At 46.7% G+C, this 17,897-nt stretch overlaps 1 protein-coding gene across 1 annotated transcript in view; it reads left to right on the top strand.

Moving 5' to 3' along the window:
• The window catches only part of Dync1h1 (dynein cytoplasmic 1 heavy chain 1), a 63,900-nt gene that overhangs the window by 24,747 nt on the left and 21,256 nt on the right, over window positions 1–17,897 (top strand). The window contains exons 17-43 of the mRNA XM_038336168.1: window positions 312–467; window positions 617–730; window positions 1,091–1,201; window positions 1,279–1,488; window positions 1,643–1,789; window positions 2,004–2,170; window positions 2,253–2,426; window positions 2,901–3,066; window positions 3,147–3,335; window positions 3,482–3,676; window positions 4,740–5,022; window positions 5,261–5,361; window positions 6,336–6,495; window positions 7,510–7,753; window positions 7,918–8,101; window positions 8,482–8,694; window positions 9,165–9,403; window positions 9,593–9,749; window positions 10,883–11,110; window positions 12,131–12,361; window positions 12,577–12,717; window positions 12,963–13,196; window positions 13,286–13,492; window positions 13,577–13,698; window positions 14,562–14,727; window positions 15,818–15,981; window positions 17,369–17,498. Of these exons, the coding sequence (XP_038192096.1) occupies window positions 312–467; window positions 617–730; window positions 1,091–1,201; window positions 1,279–1,488; window positions 1,643–1,789; window positions 2,004–2,170; window positions 2,253–2,426; window positions 2,901–3,066; window positions 3,147–3,335; window positions 3,482–3,676; window positions 4,740–5,022; window positions 5,261–5,361; window positions 6,336–6,495; window positions 7,510–7,753; window positions 7,918–8,101; window positions 8,482–8,694; window positions 9,165–9,403; window positions 9,593–9,749; window positions 10,883–11,110; window positions 12,131–12,361; window positions 12,577–12,717; window positions 12,963–13,196; window positions 13,286–13,492; window positions 13,577–13,698; window positions 14,562–14,727; window positions 15,818–15,981; window positions 17,369–17,498 (4,833 nt within the window). The remainder of the gene's footprint in view (window positions 1–311; window positions 468–616; window positions 731–1,090; window positions 1,202–1,278; window positions 1,489–1,642; window positions 1,790–2,003; window positions 2,171–2,252; window positions 2,427–2,900; window positions 3,067–3,146; window positions 3,336–3,481; window positions 3,677–4,739; window positions 5,023–5,260; window positions 5,362–6,335; window positions 6,496–7,509; window positions 7,754–7,917; window positions 8,102–8,481; window positions 8,695–9,164; window positions 9,404–9,592; window positions 9,750–10,882; window positions 11,111–12,130; window positions 12,362–12,576; window positions 12,718–12,962; window positions 13,197–13,285; window positions 13,493–13,576; window positions 13,699–14,561; window positions 14,728–15,817; window positions 15,982–17,368; window positions 17,499–17,897) is intronic.

Raw genomic sequence — 17,897 nt, 5'->3', positions numbered from 1 at the left:
GGGTGCTAGGATTCAAAGGTCCTTTGGAAAAGAGTGACCAGTGCTCTGAACCCCTGAGCTAGCTCTCCAGCCCCCAGGAGGTGTTCTTAAATCATTAAAACTAGTTTTGCTGTTTTTAAATTGTCCTTGGATATGCTTAAAATTTAGAATAAAATAAAATAAGCTGAAGCTTCACAGGCGGGTGCAAGCTGTGTACATCATGGAGAGACATGATTTTCGTCTTGTCACTGCTGGCGCTCCAGTGTCTTTAAGCCCCAGTGCTCCCCTCTCCTGGAACAGTACTGCCACTCTTTGTGCTCTGGCTATTTCAGGGCAATCTGCGCCCTGAGGAGGCTCTTCAGGCCCTGACCATATATGAAGGGAAGTTTGGCCGGCTGAAGGATGACAGAGAGAAATGTGCAAAGGCCAAGGAAGCACTGGAACTGACAGACACGGGACTCCTCAGTGGCAGTGAGGAGCGCGTGCAGGTAAGGAACTGCTCCACCAGACTCTGCCACTGTCCTGGTCATCCCAAGGGCCCTGCCTGCCACATGCCAAGGTGGTTTTCCTTTTTGTTGCTAATTTGTGAACTGCTTTAATGTCCCTAGTTCAAGTGGCTTGCTGTTTTCAATCACAGGTGGCCTTGGAGGAATTACAGGACCTCAAAGGTGTTTGGTCAGAACTTTCTAAGGTCTGGGAACAAATTGATCAAATGAAGGAGCAACCATGGGTGTCAGTTCAGCCTCGTAAGGTAACTTATTGAAGTAGATGTCTGTGGGTCTGTTTATTAGCAGTAAGTTCACAAGCTGTCACTTATATCCTTAAACATTATTTATGTGGTTCATCCAGACTGAACCTTGTTCTAGAGCCATTCACAAGATTATAGCTCAATAGGTAGAATGCTCGCTGAGCATGCACAAAACCTTAGGTTCAGTCCCCAGAACTCTGGCTGGTGGGCACAGGTGGGCCTTTGTAACTTCTAGACTAGCCTTGGATACATAAGATCATGTATCAGAAGGAAATTAAAAAAAAAATTCAGTAGTGGGAATGTGTGTCTGTGTCTGTGTATATCTGTGTTTGAGAGAGACTCCATTCTCGTGTCTCCTGACAGCTTCGACAAAACTTAGATGGGCTCTTGAACCAGCTGAAGAACTTCCCTGCACGGCTTCGGCAGTATGCCTCCTATGAGTTTGTTCAGAGGTTGCTGAAAGGCTACATGAAGGTAGGTGATTGTCACATGTGGATACTGAATGTCTTTTCAGAAGACACCTGTTCACGTCCTGTTTGTCCGCTGCACAGATAAATATGTTGGTAATTGAACTGAAATCTGAAGCGCTTAAAGACCGTCACTGGAAGCAGCTGATGAAGAGGCTTCATGTTAATTGGGTGGTTTCTGAGCTGACCCTGGGCCAGATCTGGGATGTTGACCTCCAGAAGAATGAAGCTGTTGTCAAGGATGTACTGCTAGTGGCACAAGGGGAAATGGCTTTGGAAGAATTTTTGAAACAGGCAAGTGATGGGAGTGGGTATCAGGCTGTTGTATGGATTTGACTGTGTAAAATGAAGCATTGTCATCTACATATCTCTGTCCCCAACGTTTGGTGCCCTGCAAATGCTGAGTGCTGATTTGTGCTGGTAATGGCCTCTTTCTGGCTCCACTCAGATACGGGAAGTGTGGAATACATATGAACTCGACTTGGTCAACTATCAGAACAAATGCCGCCTGATCCGAGGCTGGGATGACCTCTTCAACAAGGTCAAGGAGCATATCAACAGTGTGTCTGCCATGAAGCTCTCTCCATACTATAAGGTGCGCTGCCAGGACACTTTCTGCACTCAGAAACTAGTTCTGTAGACCAGGCTGGCCTTGAACTCACAGAAATTTGCCTGCCTCCGCCTCCTGAGTGCTGGGGTTAAAATGGTGCACTGCTGCCCGGCCCTAATTTGCAGTTTTCTATGAGCTTCGGCATATCCCTGAGAGAAAAGGTTAATGGTTGAGCTCTGCCCTCCTGTGTACCCACCAGGTTTTTGAAGAAGATGCCCTGAGCTGGGAAGACAAGCTGAACCGGATCATGGCTCTCTTTGACGTGTGGATTGATGTGCAGAGGCGCTGGGTCTATTTGGAGGGCATCTTCACAGGCAGCGCGGACATCAAACATCTGCTGCCTGTGGAAACCCAGCGCTTCCAGAGGTATGGCTGGTTCCAGCAGATTCAAGCGCAGGCAGGGCTAAGAGCCTCTGCAAAGGCTGACCAGCTCTCCTTTGTTCTCTAGTATCAGCACAGAGTTTTTGGCTCTGATGAAAAAAGTATCCAAGTCTCCACTTGTGATGGATGTTCTGAACATACAGGGAGTACAGAGGTCTCTGGAACGGTTGGCAGACCTGCTCGGAAAGATCCAGAAAGCATTGGGGGAATACTTAGAGCGAGAGAGATCGTCTTTCCCCAGGTGAGTCTGAGGGAGCCAAGTTCAGCTGTGCTTTGCTCCCCCTTCCTGGTGTCGCTCAGTTTTGATGTCAAGGGTATCAATGGCCAAGTCGCTGAGTCATCTGCCTTGCAGCACTGGTTTCTACTGCCTTCTGAACTCCCAGTTTTCCACCTCAGCTTACTAAACTCATTTTCCTGGCAAGCCACTTGCTCACTCCAGGGTCTAGCTCTGCTACTTCCTGTGTGGCCTCTCCTCCTTTCCAAGGAGTTTGCTATGGTGAGTGGAGCAGATGCTGTCAAAATGACTTTAGTGATCGACACTGAATTCTTCCAAATCTTATTGTAAACTTGTCTCTCACCAAGCCCTGGCAGGTGTTTGCATGAGATCTGAGTTAGGCTGGAGGTTTTTCTTCTAGCCGCCTCCTCCTGTACTTAGATGTTTGCTGAGTCACACTCTGTGCACCAGGTAGTAGCCACTGGGTTGTTTTGCTTTCAGGTTCTACTTTGTGGGTGATGAGGATCTGCTTGAAATCATTGGAAATAGCAAGAATGTAGCTAAGTTACAGAAGCACTTCAAGAAAATGTTCGCTGGTGTTTCCAGCATCATCTTAAATGAGGACAACTCTGTGGTCCTTGGCATTTCGTCTCGAGAAGGGGAGGAGGTAGGCACAGTACATCTGTGGCTTAGAGACTTCTCTCACGCACTTGCACTTCTTAACTCTTGAAATGGTTTTTTCTTCAGGTTATGTTTAAAACTCCAGTGTCTATCACTGAACACCCCAAAATCAATGAATGGCTCACTCTGGTGGAAAAGGAGATGAGAGTCACCCTGGCTAAGCTTCTGGCAGAGTCTGTTACAGAAGTAGAGATTTTTGGAAAAGCAACTTCAATTGACCCAAATACCTACATTACTTGGATTGATAAATATCAGGTAATTTTTAGTAGAAGTGGGCAGGTTGAGGCTCTTGACTGACTTATAGTCTAGCTCTTTGGGAGGTGAGACAAAAAGGCTACCCCAAGAGTGACACCCCATCTCAAAAAAAGTGACTCTCTGATCTCCTGTCTTGTTCCTTTCAGGCCCAATTAGTGGTGTTGTCAGCCCAAATAGCCTGGTCTGAAAACGTGGAGAATGCACTAAGCAGCGTTGGGGGAGGTGGTGATGTGGCCCCCTTACAGTCTGTGCTGAGCAATGTGGAGGTCACTCTGAACGTGTTAGCAGACTCTGTCCTCATGGAGCAGCCCCCTCTCCGAAGACGGAAGCTGGAGCACTTGGTGAGCCTCATGCCTGACCCTGTCTTCCCTCGCAGCTCAAGGATAAAAGGAAAAGAGGCTTAAAAGTGGATCTTTTGAGGATCTAGAAAGTTGATTCCATGATTAGGAGCACGTACTGCTCTTCCTGAGGACCTGAGTTCAGTTCCCAGCACCTACATCAGGTGCAGTAACCCCAGCTCCAGGAGGATCTCTGACCTCTGTGGGCATTTGCATTCATGTGCATATCATACACACACATGCACATAATTAAAATAATAAAATAAATTTTTAATGGGCCTTTAATATTAAAAGAAAAGTAAACTGAGAGTTGTGATCTACGCCTGTAACCTTAGCTTTGGAGAGGTAGAGGCAGGAAGATTGGGAAATCTAGGCCAGCCTGGTTTACATGAGATTTTTGCCCATGTTCTAGTGAGTGTACGTAGGCATTCAGTGTAGACTAGGGTAGTCTTTGTGTCTCCAGTCCTCTGTAAAGGTAGTCTTGGTGACACCTAGGTTGATAAGATGCTTGCTGCAATAGCGTGAGGGCCTGCATTCCAGTGTCCCAGATCCTGGAAAAACTGCTCGAAGAATGAAGGTGGAGTCCCCTAAAAAGTTACACCCAGAGTTGACCAAGGCCTCTGCACACACTTGCGTGCCTGTGTACATACACCCACAAAAGTATGATGTCTTATGGAGGAATTGGGTGCCTGTATGGGAGTAAGAAGGTGACCAGCTTTTTGAGAGTGTTTCCTGTCATCTCCCTAGAGGGGTGATGGCAGCAGCATGGTGGTACAAAGTGGGCAACCCCTGGAGTAGACACAAGAAAGAGAAAACTGTTCTCTTTCTCGTTCAGCTGCACGGGGCTGTTGCTTACAGTAGGTTTTGGCTTTTGTGTTTTCAATAGCTCTGAGTCTGTGATACTGTTTTGTGGGTATTCCACTGACTCTGGATGAAGTTCTGTTTGGGGTTTGGAATATTTGCTGCTAGTCACTATAACTGGGCCCGAATCCTACTATAAACAGACAGGCCGCAGACACAACGAACACATCTTACTTTAGCTTATGGCAAATTTTCGCTTCCTCAGATCACAGAGTTGGTTCACCAAAGGGATGTGACCAGGTCCTTGATCAAAAGCAAAATTGACAACGCCAAATCTTTTGAATGGCTCAGCCAGATGAGGTTTTACTTCGACCCTAAGCAAACTGACGTGCTGCAGCAGCTGTCCATTCAGATGGCAAACGCCAAGTTTAACTATGGCTTTGAGTACCTGGGTGTTCAAGACAAGCTGGTGCAGACACCTCTCACTGACCGTTGCTATTTGACAATGACACAAGCTCTGGAGGCCAGGCTTGGAGGCTCTCCATTTGGTGAGTTATTTCTCACATCTGCACAGATGGCATCATGTTACCTGTAATTTTTACATATCACACTGAATGTTTGGATGCGTTTCTTTATCCCATGGTTTCTACATTCTAAAATCTTTAATTTCCTTGTATTTATTACATCTGAATTTTAAAATGCATTTATGGCTCTCTTCAAGCTAAGAATTTACTACCAATTAGGTAATGAATTTGAGTACTAGATTGCTTTTCTTTCAAATAACAGGACCTGCTGGAACCGGGAAGACAGAGTCAGTCAAAGCCCTCGGCCATCAGCTGGGGCGCTTTGTCCTGGTCTTCAACTGTGATGAGACCTTCGATTTCCAGGTAAGACTTTTTTTCCTCACAATATCTAAAACCATTAAGCTTCCCCTCTCAAAAGACTCAGTACTGCAGGCCTTACTTACCTAGTGCTGTTCTGAGCTATGACAGAGCCCAGCACACACACTGAAGTCAACTTGACCTTCATAGTCTCAAAATTGACTGTTATTGTTTGTCTAAAATGGTCATTGCCTGTCTGTCTATTTATGTACTGGGTTTCCTTGTGTAGTCCAGACTGACCTGGCACTCATAATCCTATCTCAGCTGGGCTAGCAGGCTGCACTGTCCCCTGTAGCAGTAACTATTCTCCCTTCCCAAACCAGGGCTCAGACCTAAACACTAGGCAAGTGTGTTTCCCCTGTGCTGCCCCTCCATCTCTGCTAGCTGACATATGTCTGAAAACAGTGACTATTATGGAAAAGGTTTTCTACACTAACGAAGTGACAAGGAAAAACCCGACAGCTTTGTCGAGGGATATTGGCACAGGATGGAAATGCATTTCTCAGTACATCTGTGTGAATGAAGAGTGACTTACTGATTTCCACATTGGGAGATAGACATTTTGAAGGGAGTAGTTGAAGGTTTCAACAAAGTGTGACTTGCTCAGGGTTAGACAAGTCAGCTGCAGTTATCACAGGCTGCACACCTCATACTACAAGATATCTCCGCACAGTCCTGGAGGCTGGAAGCCCACTGTGGTTTTGTTAGAATTGGCTCCTTGTGTCTAGGTGCTGCTTTCCCACTGTCTGAGCATGTGTCTTTTCTCTGTGTGCAGAGGGGAAGGGAGATGCGGCGGGAAGAATGAGTTCTGATAATTTACTCATTATCCTCTGACTAGTGTCTCCCTAAATTTTACCCCTGTAGGGCCTCTGTCCAAATATAGTAATGTTGGAGTTAGGACATTGAAAGATAACTTTGGGAAGAGACACAAGTCAGTCTATAATAAATGGCTTAAGTTTCTTTGGTTCCTTTCATTCTAGGCGATGGGACGTATCTTTGTGGGGCTTTGCCAGGTGGGCGCGTGGGGCTGCTTTGATGAATTTAACCGCCTGGAAGAGCGGATGCTCTCAGCTGTGTCCCAGCAGGTGCAGTGCATACAAGAGGCACTGCGGGAGCATTCCAACCCTAACTATGATAAAAGTAAGACTTTCCTGTGGGTTTTTTGTTTGTTTTTATCACTGAGGACCTAGAGGGAAATCTGATGTGAAATCATTTGCAGTGTAGCGAGTCACGGTTAATCACTGGTAGTGGGCTGGGTGGTTTGGGACCAGTTTTGTCTCCTGGTGCTGGGCAGCACTAGTACCAGTTCCTAGTCCTGAAGCAGAGCATCCTCTGCAAGGCCAAGGTCACAGCCCATCCCCTTCTACACATGTGGCCTTCAGTGACCCTTTCTTCCATCATCGCTGGGAAGCCAGCCTCCTGTTTGACATCAGTGTCCCCTCCATCGATTTGCTGGGTGAATACTCTGTCAGCATAGGAACAGCTGTCCTGAAAGACTGTGGGGGTAGCATTTCTTCTTGTATCTGACAGCCCAGGCACATGTGGTGAAAGTAGGCTTGGTACCTGAAGATGTATTCTAGGCTGGTGCAAGGTTCTCCTTGTCTGTGCCTACCTTTTTTTTTTTTTTTTTTTTTTTTTCACTTTTACTCCATAGCCAAAGCAACTTGTGTTAGAAAGAATCTCCCAAGCCAGAAGAAAACAGAATTATCAGAGCTACCAATAGTCACTCACAGTAAACACATGTTCAGGCAGCTGCAGGATTTGTTTTATAAGTTGAGCTGATGCTAAGAGGAGCTAATTGTCATGATCTCCACAGTCAGTTGTGCTACCCAGATTCACTGACGGGTTTGTTCTGCTGCTGCAGTTGCTGACATTCAGCATGTTTGTGCACAGAGTCAGTGAGCGGCTTGCCTTGGGTGCCTTGATAGCTGCCCCTCTGTGTGCTTGAGTGACATTAGGTCTGAGAGGGGTTTCGCCTGGCTGGTGAAAGCAGCCCCTTAAAGCCTCCCCTCACCCCAGGAGTCCTGGGCTTTGGTCTTGAGGTCAGTAAGGGAATAAGTGATGTTCTATCAATTTAGAGACATTCAGGTATTTCTGGTTTTGTTTTATTTTGTTTTCTGGTGTCTTTAGTAAGTTCATGCCATCTAATTTCAGCCTCTGCCCCCATCACTTGTGAGCTGCTGAACAAACAAGTCAAGGTTAGCCCAGACATGGCTATCTTCATCACCATGAACCCAGGCTACGCAGGTCGCTCAAACCTCCCTGACAACCTCAAGAAGCTGTTCCGGAGCTTGGCGATGACCAAGCCTGACCGGCAGCTGATTGCGCAAGTCATGCTGTACTCGCAGGGCTTCCGGACTGCTGAGGTCCTCGCCAACAAAATCGTCCCATTCTTTAAGTGAGTAGCTGAGAGTCATTCACAGACAGGTCTCTAGCTTGGTAGATAGCTAATGTCCTGTCCTCAGTCCCCACTCTTTCAGACCCCCCCCTCCCTAAGTCCCTAACTTTAACTACTGTCTTCATAAAGGGTGCTGTTTTTAAAGAAAATGTTTTCACTTTCAGACTGTGTGATGAGCAGCTGTCTTCTCAAAGCCATTATGACTTTGGTCTTCGGGCTTTGAAGAGTGTGCTCGTGAGTGCAGGCAATGTGAAGAGGGAGAGGATTCAGAAGATAAAGAGGGAGAAAGAAGAAAGGGGGGAAGCAGTTGATGAAGGAGAAATTGCCGAGAATCTGCCTGAGCAGGAGGTTTGTATACTGGTTTTGTTATTTTCCCTTCACTCCCTGTGTACCGTGTAACCTAGGCTAACTTTGAGCTTTTAACTATCCTCCTGCCTCATACTCCCAAGTGCTGAGATTATAGGTATCCACTACCACACCCAGTTTATAAGTATTCTGCTGATTTCTCAAAACATACACATTCTGAAATTTACCTTAGAACACTTAGGTCAAGACCTCCGAGTTCTCAATAGGATTCTCCTAGCCTGTGGTGAATTGAGTAGACTATGGTGTTCCCATGGTGATTTGATGGAAGGGATGTGAGTGAGTGTTGCTTACATTGTTGTGTGCAGCACCTTGTAGGGCAGGAGCCCTGCTCCTGCCTCACAGCACTCCTTCCCCGCCCATAGATTCTGATACAGAGTGTCTGCGAGACCATGGTGCCCAAGCTGGTGGCAGAAGATATCCCACTACTCTTCAGCCTCCTGTCAGATGTGTTCCCTGGAGTTCAGTACCACCGTGGGGAGATGACAGCCCTTCGAGAAGAGCTGAAGAAAGTGTGTCAGGAGATGTACTTGACATACGGCGATGGAGAAGAAGTTGGAGGAATGTGGGTTGAAAAGGTAGTGTAACTTGCTGCTCCCAAGGCCACAGACTCCTGGTCGTCTCAAGACACCTGTTCATCAAGGCCAGCGAGGGCATTGGTGATTTAGATTTGCCCAAAGCTTATTGTCTTCTTACTAACACATACAGATGACAAAACTTGAGATATCTCTCACATGTAGCGCTAACTCTAAAAGTGCTGGCTAAAAGTAGGTGGAGATTGGGTTTATGCCCTTAAAAAATCTGCTTAAGGATTTCCTAGTGCCACGGGTTATCTGATCTCTTCTCATCCATGGACAGTCTTTGGATGTGTCCATACTGAGAAAGCTTGGCCCAGATTTCCTACTTTGTTTAGAAATGTCTTTGACATGTGCTCCCCATAATCTTTTAGGAATCCAGGGGATGTGTTTCTTGCTCACTGTACCAAAAGTGGCTGCAGAGCCTGTCTCTCTTGCCCTGATGGTCTCAGTGCTGATCTCTGGCTCTGCAGGTTCTCCAGCTCTATCAGATCACCCAGATTAACCATGGCCTAATGATGGTTGGGCCTTCAGGAAGTGGGAAGAGCATGGCTTGGCGTGTGCTACTGAAGGCTCTGGAGAGGCTTGAGGGTGTGGAGGGCGTGGCCCACATAATTGACCCCAAAGCCATCAGCAAAGATCACCTCTATGGAACGTTGGACCCCAACACCAGGGAGTGGACAGATGGACTCTTCACTCACGTGCTGAGAAAGTATGTTTACTATGGTTGAAGTTTCTATTTCAGGGACTAGACTATAGGACCCAAGCACTTGTACGTACTGTGTTGACTGACTTCTTCATAAAATCCATAAAAATAACAGAATCCATTGGGGAGGGTGTGCATTTTAAATCTAGGTATCCTGGTTTGAATAAACCATTTAAATTTTTTTTTTCAAACCAGGATCATAGACAATGTGAGAGGGGAGCTGCAGAAGCGCCAGTGGATTGTCTTTGATGGTGATGTGGACCCCGAGTGGGTGGAGAACCTCAACTCAGTGCTAGATGACAACAAGCTCTTGACACTGCCTAACGGGGAGCGCCTCAGCCTGCCACCCAATGTGAGTAGCCACCAGTCTGTCCAGCGGAGTTTGCTTACTCACAAGCATGGCTCTGGGGAGACGCTCCTTAGGTCACAGCCCCACCTGCTAGTCAGTGTTTCACTTCCCAAGACTCCGCTACCCCGTGTCATCTAAGGTGGGTGGTTCCAGAGATACACAGCTTGGAAGTTTTGGGTAACTTTTTGTTTGTTTGTTTTTTTAAGGCAGGGTTTCTCTGTGCAGCTCTGGCTGTCCTGGAACTCGCTCTGTAGACCAGGCTTTTATAGTCTGTTCCTAGGATTTTTCTCTTCACTGCTTACTGTTGTTAATCTGTTCTCGTGCTGGTTTGTTAGTTGATATTTGTCCCCTTGTGTAGGAGATGGGTATATATGGAGCTCAGTGCTGTCCGCAGTTTCAAGCGTCCATGGGGAGTCTCAGAGTTGTCCCTGCAGATGAGGTGCCAAGTGGCTGGCTGTGACTGCTGTGAGGCCCACAGGAGTGGCTGGGGAGGGGGAGTGTGGGTAGCACTGTGAGAGAGAGGTGCTGGTATTTGTGTCCAGGTTGAAGCTTATGGCTCACAGACAAGCCAGAGATTCTAGTTTAGTCTTAAAGTGTGTGCTTCTCACATGACTTGATTAATCTCGTCAGGTCCTTTTGGTGACCGACTGTCCAGTAGGTTCTGACACTGATCTGATAGCTTGATCTTGTGAGATCTAGCTGACTCTGGGGTTAAAGGTCTGGAAGCTCACCTTCTGGTTAGAATCTTAGCCCACTGTGTACCAGTGAGCAATCTGGGCAGGACACCGAACACTGGGTGCAAGTGCAGATACAATGGGCCTGTACTTGAGGTGGGTGAGTTTGGGTGTGTAGAATGTGGGAGCAATGTCTATAGGAGATGCCTGCTCAGCAAGGCTTGCCATGATAGCACCTTGTGAGGCAGCTGGGGGCCCATGCCACCAGGAATTTCACACCAGGTGGAGTTTCTTACCCAGATTCTTAAGGAGTAAGGTTATTGTAACCATAAGAATTGTAGATTTTTTTTAAGTGCAAAAAATTTATAATGCCCTTTAAAGTGTGTATATAGGTAGAGGATTTTCAATATTCAAGTTTCTGTCAAATTTGTATCATTAAATTTGTCTAATTCTTCCTCCAAGGTGCGAATAATGTTTGAAGTGCAGGACTTGAAATATGCAACCCTGGCCACAGTGTCTCGCTGCGGCATGGTGTGGTTCAGTGAGGACGTACTGAGCACAGACATGATCTTCAATAACTTCCTGGCCAGGCTGCGCAGCATCCCCCTGGATGAAGGGGAAGACGAGGCACAGCGTAGGCGGAAAGGCAAAGAAGACGAGGGTGAAGAGGCTGCTTCTCCAATGCTACAGGTATGCAGACTGCCTGTTCTCTGAGGGGCCCACAGGTACATGAGGGTGGGAGTGAGAAATCCAACACTCAGTAGAGTTTTAAGGAACCAGGTTTGTATTGCAGCAGCTTTTGAGGAAATTCACTGGGCGAAAGTGAGAACTTAAAGGAGAAAGCGAAATGACTCAGTGGTAAGGACACTTGCCTCCATCCCCACTGATCGGAGTTCCATCTCTGGATCCTAAGTGCTGAAGGGAGAGAGCCAACTCCCACAAGTTTTCCTCTACTGTATACTGTGGCACTCATACACAAACACGCACACAACACACACACATTTTCTCTCACTCTCACTGTCATACACACACACACACACACACAAGATAATTTCAAAACTGAGAAAAAAACAGGTAGTAGTGTCACACACCTTTAATCGCAGAGGCAGGTGGATCTCTGAGTTCAAGGACAGTCAAGAGTATGCATAGAAACCCTGTCTTGAAAAACAAACAAAAAGAAAAAAATGTAAAGTGCTCTTTCATATACTTTAATTTTCTTTGTGATCCATCTATGACTACCGTTATCCATGTTAGTGGGTGAAAGGCAATGTCCCTGAGGAAGCATTAGGATGAAAAAAATGAGAATTGAGGATTGACTGCTGTAGCATTACTCGAAATTATTTATTTCAAGGTCACATGACTCTCCCACAGACTTAGGATAGATGAAACCTCTGCAACAATTTTTTTAAAATATTTATTTGTTATGTATACAATATTCTGTCTGTATGTCTGCCTGCAGGCCAGAAGAGGGCATCAGATCTCATTTCAGATGGTTGTGAGCCACCATGTGGTTGCTGGGAATTGAACTCAGGACCTTTGGAAGAGCAGGCAGTGCTCTTACCCATCTCTCCAGCCCCAACAATTTATTTTTTAAAGATTGTGTGGTTCATGTTAGCCTGAAATTCACAATCTTCCTGCAAGAGCCTCCCAGATGCTGACTTCCTCCAGCATTTTGAAATGGTTGTTGTACAGTTTTGTTCTTTCTTTTAGATTCAGAGAGATGCAGCAACAATTATGCAGCCATACTTCACGTCCAATGGCTTGGTCACCAAGGCCCTGGAGCATGCCTTCAAGCTGGAACACATCATGGACCTGACACGCCTGCGCTGCCTGGGCTCGCTCTTCTCCATGCTGCACCAGGCCTGCCGCAACGTGGGACAGTATAACGCCAACCATCCTGATTTCCCCATGCAGATTGAACAGCTGGAACGCTACATTCAGGTCAGGGGGTGTCCTGGCAGCTAGGAGTCTCCAAAACATTATGTCACTTGAGTGTGCTGTTTCTTGGGTGAAGGTCAAGCGTTCACAGGGAAGCAGGAGCTAAGAGAGAGGAACATAGGTTGTCCACTGTCCAAGGAGGCTTCAAAGCCAACTCTACTATTACTGTCTTTCATTTTGTTCAAATTTCATAAAAATTAAATTTAATTTTTCAATAGCGCTATCTGGTCTATGCCATCCTCTGGTCCCTTTCTGGAGACAGCCGGCTGAAAATGAGAGCGGAGCTGGGCGAGTACATCAGACGGATCACCACCGTGCCGCTGCCCACTGCACCCAACACACCCATCATTGACTACGAAGTAAGCATAGCTTGTTACAGCCTTTACCCCCTGGTTCCAATTTGTGAGTGTTATTTGTCCTGGAGCAGCCTGTCTTGAATTTGACTTTATCTTTTAGTGTCTTTGGTTTTGCAAGCTAAGCAAGGAATATGAGTAAGCTTATCCTGTCCTTATAGTGAAAGATATCAACTGTGTTAAAATGAGTTAGTCCTGGAAGCAAGCAGGCACAATAGCCACAGAGTGACTCATCCCCATCTTGTGTGTAGGTATCCATCAGTGGAGAATGGTCACCGTGGCAGGCCAAGGTGCCTCAAATTGAAGTGGAGACACACAAGGTGGCAGCCCCAGATGTTGTTGTGCCAACTCTAGATACAGTCCGTCATGAAGCTCTCTTATACACTTGGCTGGCTGAACACAAGCCCTTGGTTTTATGTGGTCCTCCTGGCTCTGGCAAGACCATGACACTCTTCAGCGCCCTCCGGGCCTTGCCTGACATGGAGGTAAGATCAGGAGATGGTACAAACAAAAGCTTTTGGGGTGCAATGTGGGCTTGGAGTTAGAAGCTTATTTTGTGTCTACCTATGCAAAGGTTGTGGGCCTTAACTTCTCAAGTGCCACTACACCAGAGCTGCTGCTGAAGACCTTTGACCACTACTGCGAGTACAGGCGCACACCCAACGGCGTCGTCCTGGCTCCCGTTCAACTTGGAAAGTGGCTGGTCTTGTTCTGTGATGAAATCAACTTACCAGATATGGATAAATATGGCACACAGAGGGTCATCTCCTTCATCAGACAGGTGTGTGCACGCCAGTGGCCCCTTCTCCGCACAGTGTTTGTCATCACATCTTGCTCCTAATTGTTGCACACCCTTCTCCTTCAGATGGTGGAGCATGGAGGCTTCTATCGCACCTCAGACCAAACGTGGGTTAAGCTAGAGAGAATCCAGTTTGTTGGAGCTTGCAATCCACCCACTGACCCTGGGAGAAAGCCCCTCTCACACAGGTAAGCAGTTCATGGACTTTTGGCCATTGTCACACACACACACACACATCTCATGAGGCCCAGGACTGCTGTGAACGTAGCATAGCAGCAATCTGATTTGAATTATGAAGGTAACAAAAATACAGAACGATGGGCTGGCCAGATGCCTCAGCAGGTAAAGGAGGTTCCTTCTAAGCCTGACAACCTGAGTTCACTCCCTTAGGACTCAGATGGTGGAAAGAGAACCAAAGTGCAAGTTGTCCTCTGACCTCCACAGGTACACTGTGGTGCACCCCACACACTAGTTGATGAAAAAATATATAAAAAATATTTTAAAACATTGCTTATAAAATGATTCCTCTTAGGTTAATTGCCCTGTACTATAACCAGGAAGACATGTTAAAAATAAAAGCATTGGTAGCCTGGCAAAATGGCTTGTGCCTGTATACCCAGACTTTACAGGATGAGGCAGAAGGAACAAAAATCTAAGGCCATCTGAGCTCAGAGTGAAACCATCTCAAGATAGTAAAGCAAAGCAATAGGCTAGCGGCAGTGCTCCAGAGCCTGACACAGAGAAGGTGGGTGCTGGGTTCAGTCACTGCGCTACGACCAAAAAAATAGCTCAGAAAGAGAGGGAAAGAGGGAACATTGACTTTATAGGAATAATAATTTGCTCAAAGCCATCTAAGGCCAAAGTGAGGCTGGATTAAGCCTGAATTCTTTGCTTGGTTATTCCAAGTTTTGTGTACTTTCCATGGTATGCCAGGCACCAGCCCCAGCAGTGTGTGTGGCCTAGGTCAGCTTTGACATCGGTTCTGTTGAGTGGAGGAGGAGTGACTGGCTGAGTCTGTGGTGAGGTGCTAAGCTGTGCTGTCCCAGTGCAGGTTCTTGCGCCACGTGCCTGTTGTATATGTGGATTACCCAGGACCGGCCTCCCTGACGCAGATCTATGGCACCTTCAACCGAGCCATGCTGAGGCTCATTCCCTCGCTCCGCACCTATGCAGAACCCCTCACTGCTGCCATGGTGGAGTTCTATACCATGTCACAGGTACATGATGCTGCCACTCAGAATTCTTTTCCTCGACAGCAAAGAAACCTGTTGAAAGACTGAGATCCACCTAGGTCTGATGGCACAGGCTTGTAATCTCAGTTGCTCAGGAGGTTGAGGCAGGAGGATTCAAGCCCATCATTTGATATTCTTTGAACATTTAAAAACCACATGTTAGGGGTGGTGGTGAAATGGTTCACATGGTAAATGTGCGGGTCACCAGGCCTGGTGACCCCAGAAACCCACATAGGAGGAAGAGAGAACCAACTCCGTCAAGCTGTCCTCTGATAGAGTTCTACTCCAGTGTATGTACACACACACACACACACACACACACACACACACAAACACTAATGGGTGTAAAATGCACTTGTTCTCATTTTTAAAACTACATGTTAGAGCCAGGCATGGTGATGCATGCACCTTGAATTCTAGTACTTGAGAGGCAGAGGCTGGTGGATCTCCATGCTCCATTCATTTGAGGCCAGCCTAGTCTATATAGTGAGTTCCAAGACAACCAGAGCTACATAGTGAGGCCCTGTCTCAGAATAAAAACAAAACAAAAGCCATCAGAATAAATAAGCCTACATGTTATGATTGGAGTTGTGCTCAGCTACGTTTTTATTCCTTAAAGATAGGGTCTTAGGGACCCCAGGCTTACCAGGGCCTCCATGTTGAGCAAAGAGCAACACTGAACCCCACCTCCCAAGCTTGGACCCCAGCTGTGCTCCTCAGCTGATCCTGGTGCCTGTTCAATCCAGAGTGAGAAGTATGGGTCTGATTGAAGGTTGTGGCGCCCTGCTTTGTTAGAGTCTGGAGTGAAGGGCTGTCTTTGTCCTCTGATCTTTATGGGAATTTATTCATTTTTATCAGCCTTGGGGATGGAACCCAGGGCCTGTAACATCATGCATGAGTGTTCTATACTAACTACACCAGCCTAGCTATTTCAACCTTGACATTCCTTGCTAGTTCATTCTTAAATCCTTTAGGTCTAGATTCTCTTTAGTACAAAAATGTTTTATAGCGTTTCACCTTTTAACCTCCTTCACACCATCAGACATTGACCTAAGCTCTGTTTTCCCTCCTGCAGGAGAGGTTCACTCAGGACACACAGCCACACTACATCTATTCCCCCCGTGAGATGACTAGGTGGGTAAGAGGAATCTTTGAAGCACTGAGGCCCCTGGAGACATTGCCTGTTGAAGGCCTCATTCGCATTTGGGCCCATGAAGCCCTGCGTCTCTTCCAAGACAGGTAAGGGAAGCCAAGGGTTCTCTGATTGCATTCTTCCCTCTCTGTATTCTGGGGTCCTCTGTGCAAGGCTGGCCCACCATGCACGAGCCAGGTGGGCAGCAGTAGAGGCAGTCTACCATATTTTGATGTGGCTCACAGCCACCTCTAGGTCTCGTTTCCATGGAATTCCTCAGAATTGTCTGCTGCTGTGTGACTAGGCAAGGCATTTCGGTGGACAGCCCATACATGTGTCCATGGTGCTGATGGGACTTTACAAAGCATGGACTTACTTACTGGCAGGTGTGTCCATGGTGCTGATGGGACTTTACAAAGCATGGACTTACTTACTGGCAGGGTAAACTGTCTTCCAACAGTTCCCAGTGCACAACTCCTGTCTTTCCTACTTTCGGCCCATTTTCTCTGTGGCTCTGGGACATTGGCTGTTATACTCTAAGTGGAGAAACTGGCGGGCCGGGCCCGAGTGCTGTGGATTGTAGAAGGCCCTCATGCATGAGTGTTCTATACTAACTACACCAGCCTAGCTATTTCAACCTTGACATTCCTTGCTAGTTCATTCTTGAATCCTTTAGCTTCAGTCGCACAAGCAAAATAATTTTTCTTTTGCCTTCCAGGGAGTCTTAGAAACCACTGATTTTTTTTTTTTTTTTTATGTACTCTTTTTAAAAAAATATCTTTATAGTTCAGTATAGCTTTCATTTTATAATAAATTATTTTCCTCTTTGTCCTGACCTGTCTGTTTTTTTGGGCACCAGATCTCATTGCAGATGATTGTGAGCTGTCATGTGGGTGCTGGGAATTAAACTCAGGACCTCTGGAAGAGCAGCAGCAAGTGCACTTAACCTCTGAGCTATCTTTCCAACCCTTCTTCATGTTTTTAATCTCATGTATTTTAATCTCATGTAAGGATTTGGGGGGGTTGGTTTTTTGTTTGTTGTTTTTATTTTGTTGATTTTTGTTTTTTTGAGACAGGGTTTCTCTGTAGCTTTGGAGCCTGTCCTGGAACTAGCTCTTGTAGACCAGGCTGGCCTCGAACTCACAGAGATCTACCTGCCTCTGCCTCCCAAGTGCTGGGATTACAGGTGTGTGCCACCACCGCCTGGCTAGTATAAGGATCTTTTAGTTGTGTTTTGGAATTATTTCTATGTTCCTGAGATCAACTCCAGCTTTCTAAGCTGCAGCACTTTTTTCTATTTGTTTTGAGACAGGGTCCCAGTATGCAGCCTTGGCTGTACTGAAACTTGATAAGTAGATCATAGGCTGGCCTTGAATTTACAGAGATTCTCCTGCCTCTGCTTAAGCCATTCCAATCCCCAGAAACTGAGAGGTGGAGTGGCTGCTGTCACCAGGCCTCGGTGACTCTGACAGTTGTGCTGCTCTCCTGAACCAGGCTTGTGGAGGACGAGGAGCGGCGCTGGACTGATGAGAACATCGACATGGTTGCTCTGAAGCACTTCCCTAACATAGACAAAGAGAAAGCCATGAGCCGGCCTATCCTGTACAGCAACTGGCTGTCCAAGGTAACCACCGCGGCCGCAGAAGCTCCTCCTAGGCTTCTGTCCCCACGTTTAGAGTTAGCCTCTGATCTGCAGCTCAGGACGTCAAGTGATCTGTCACCTTGTATACGTCTGGGACCATGGTCAATCCCTAGTACTACTCAAAAAGGAAAAATCGAGGACTTTGGTTTCAGCAGAGGCACTAAGCATTGTTTGTTTGTTTGTTTGTTTGTTTGTTTGTTTGTTTGTTTTCAAGACAAGGCTTCACTGTGTGGCTTGGCTGTATTGGAACTCACTGTAAACCAGGCTGGCCTCAAACTAAGAGATCTGCCTGCCTCTGCCTACTGAGTGTTGGGATTAAAGGTGTGTGCCACCACCGCTCTGCAGCAGTAGGCATTTTTGGCTTTGCGTTTAGACAGAAAG

This window comes from Arvicola amphibius, chromosome 7, assembly GCF_903992535.2.
Source record: "Arvicola amphibius chromosome 7, mArvAmp1.2, whole genome shotgun sequence".
NCBI classification, from domain to species: domain Eukaryota; kingdom Metazoa; phylum Chordata; class Mammalia; order Rodentia; family Cricetidae; genus Arvicola; species Arvicola amphibius.
Note: the sequence above shows the minus strand (reverse complement) of the source record. Positions and strands in the feature narration are given on the sequence as shown.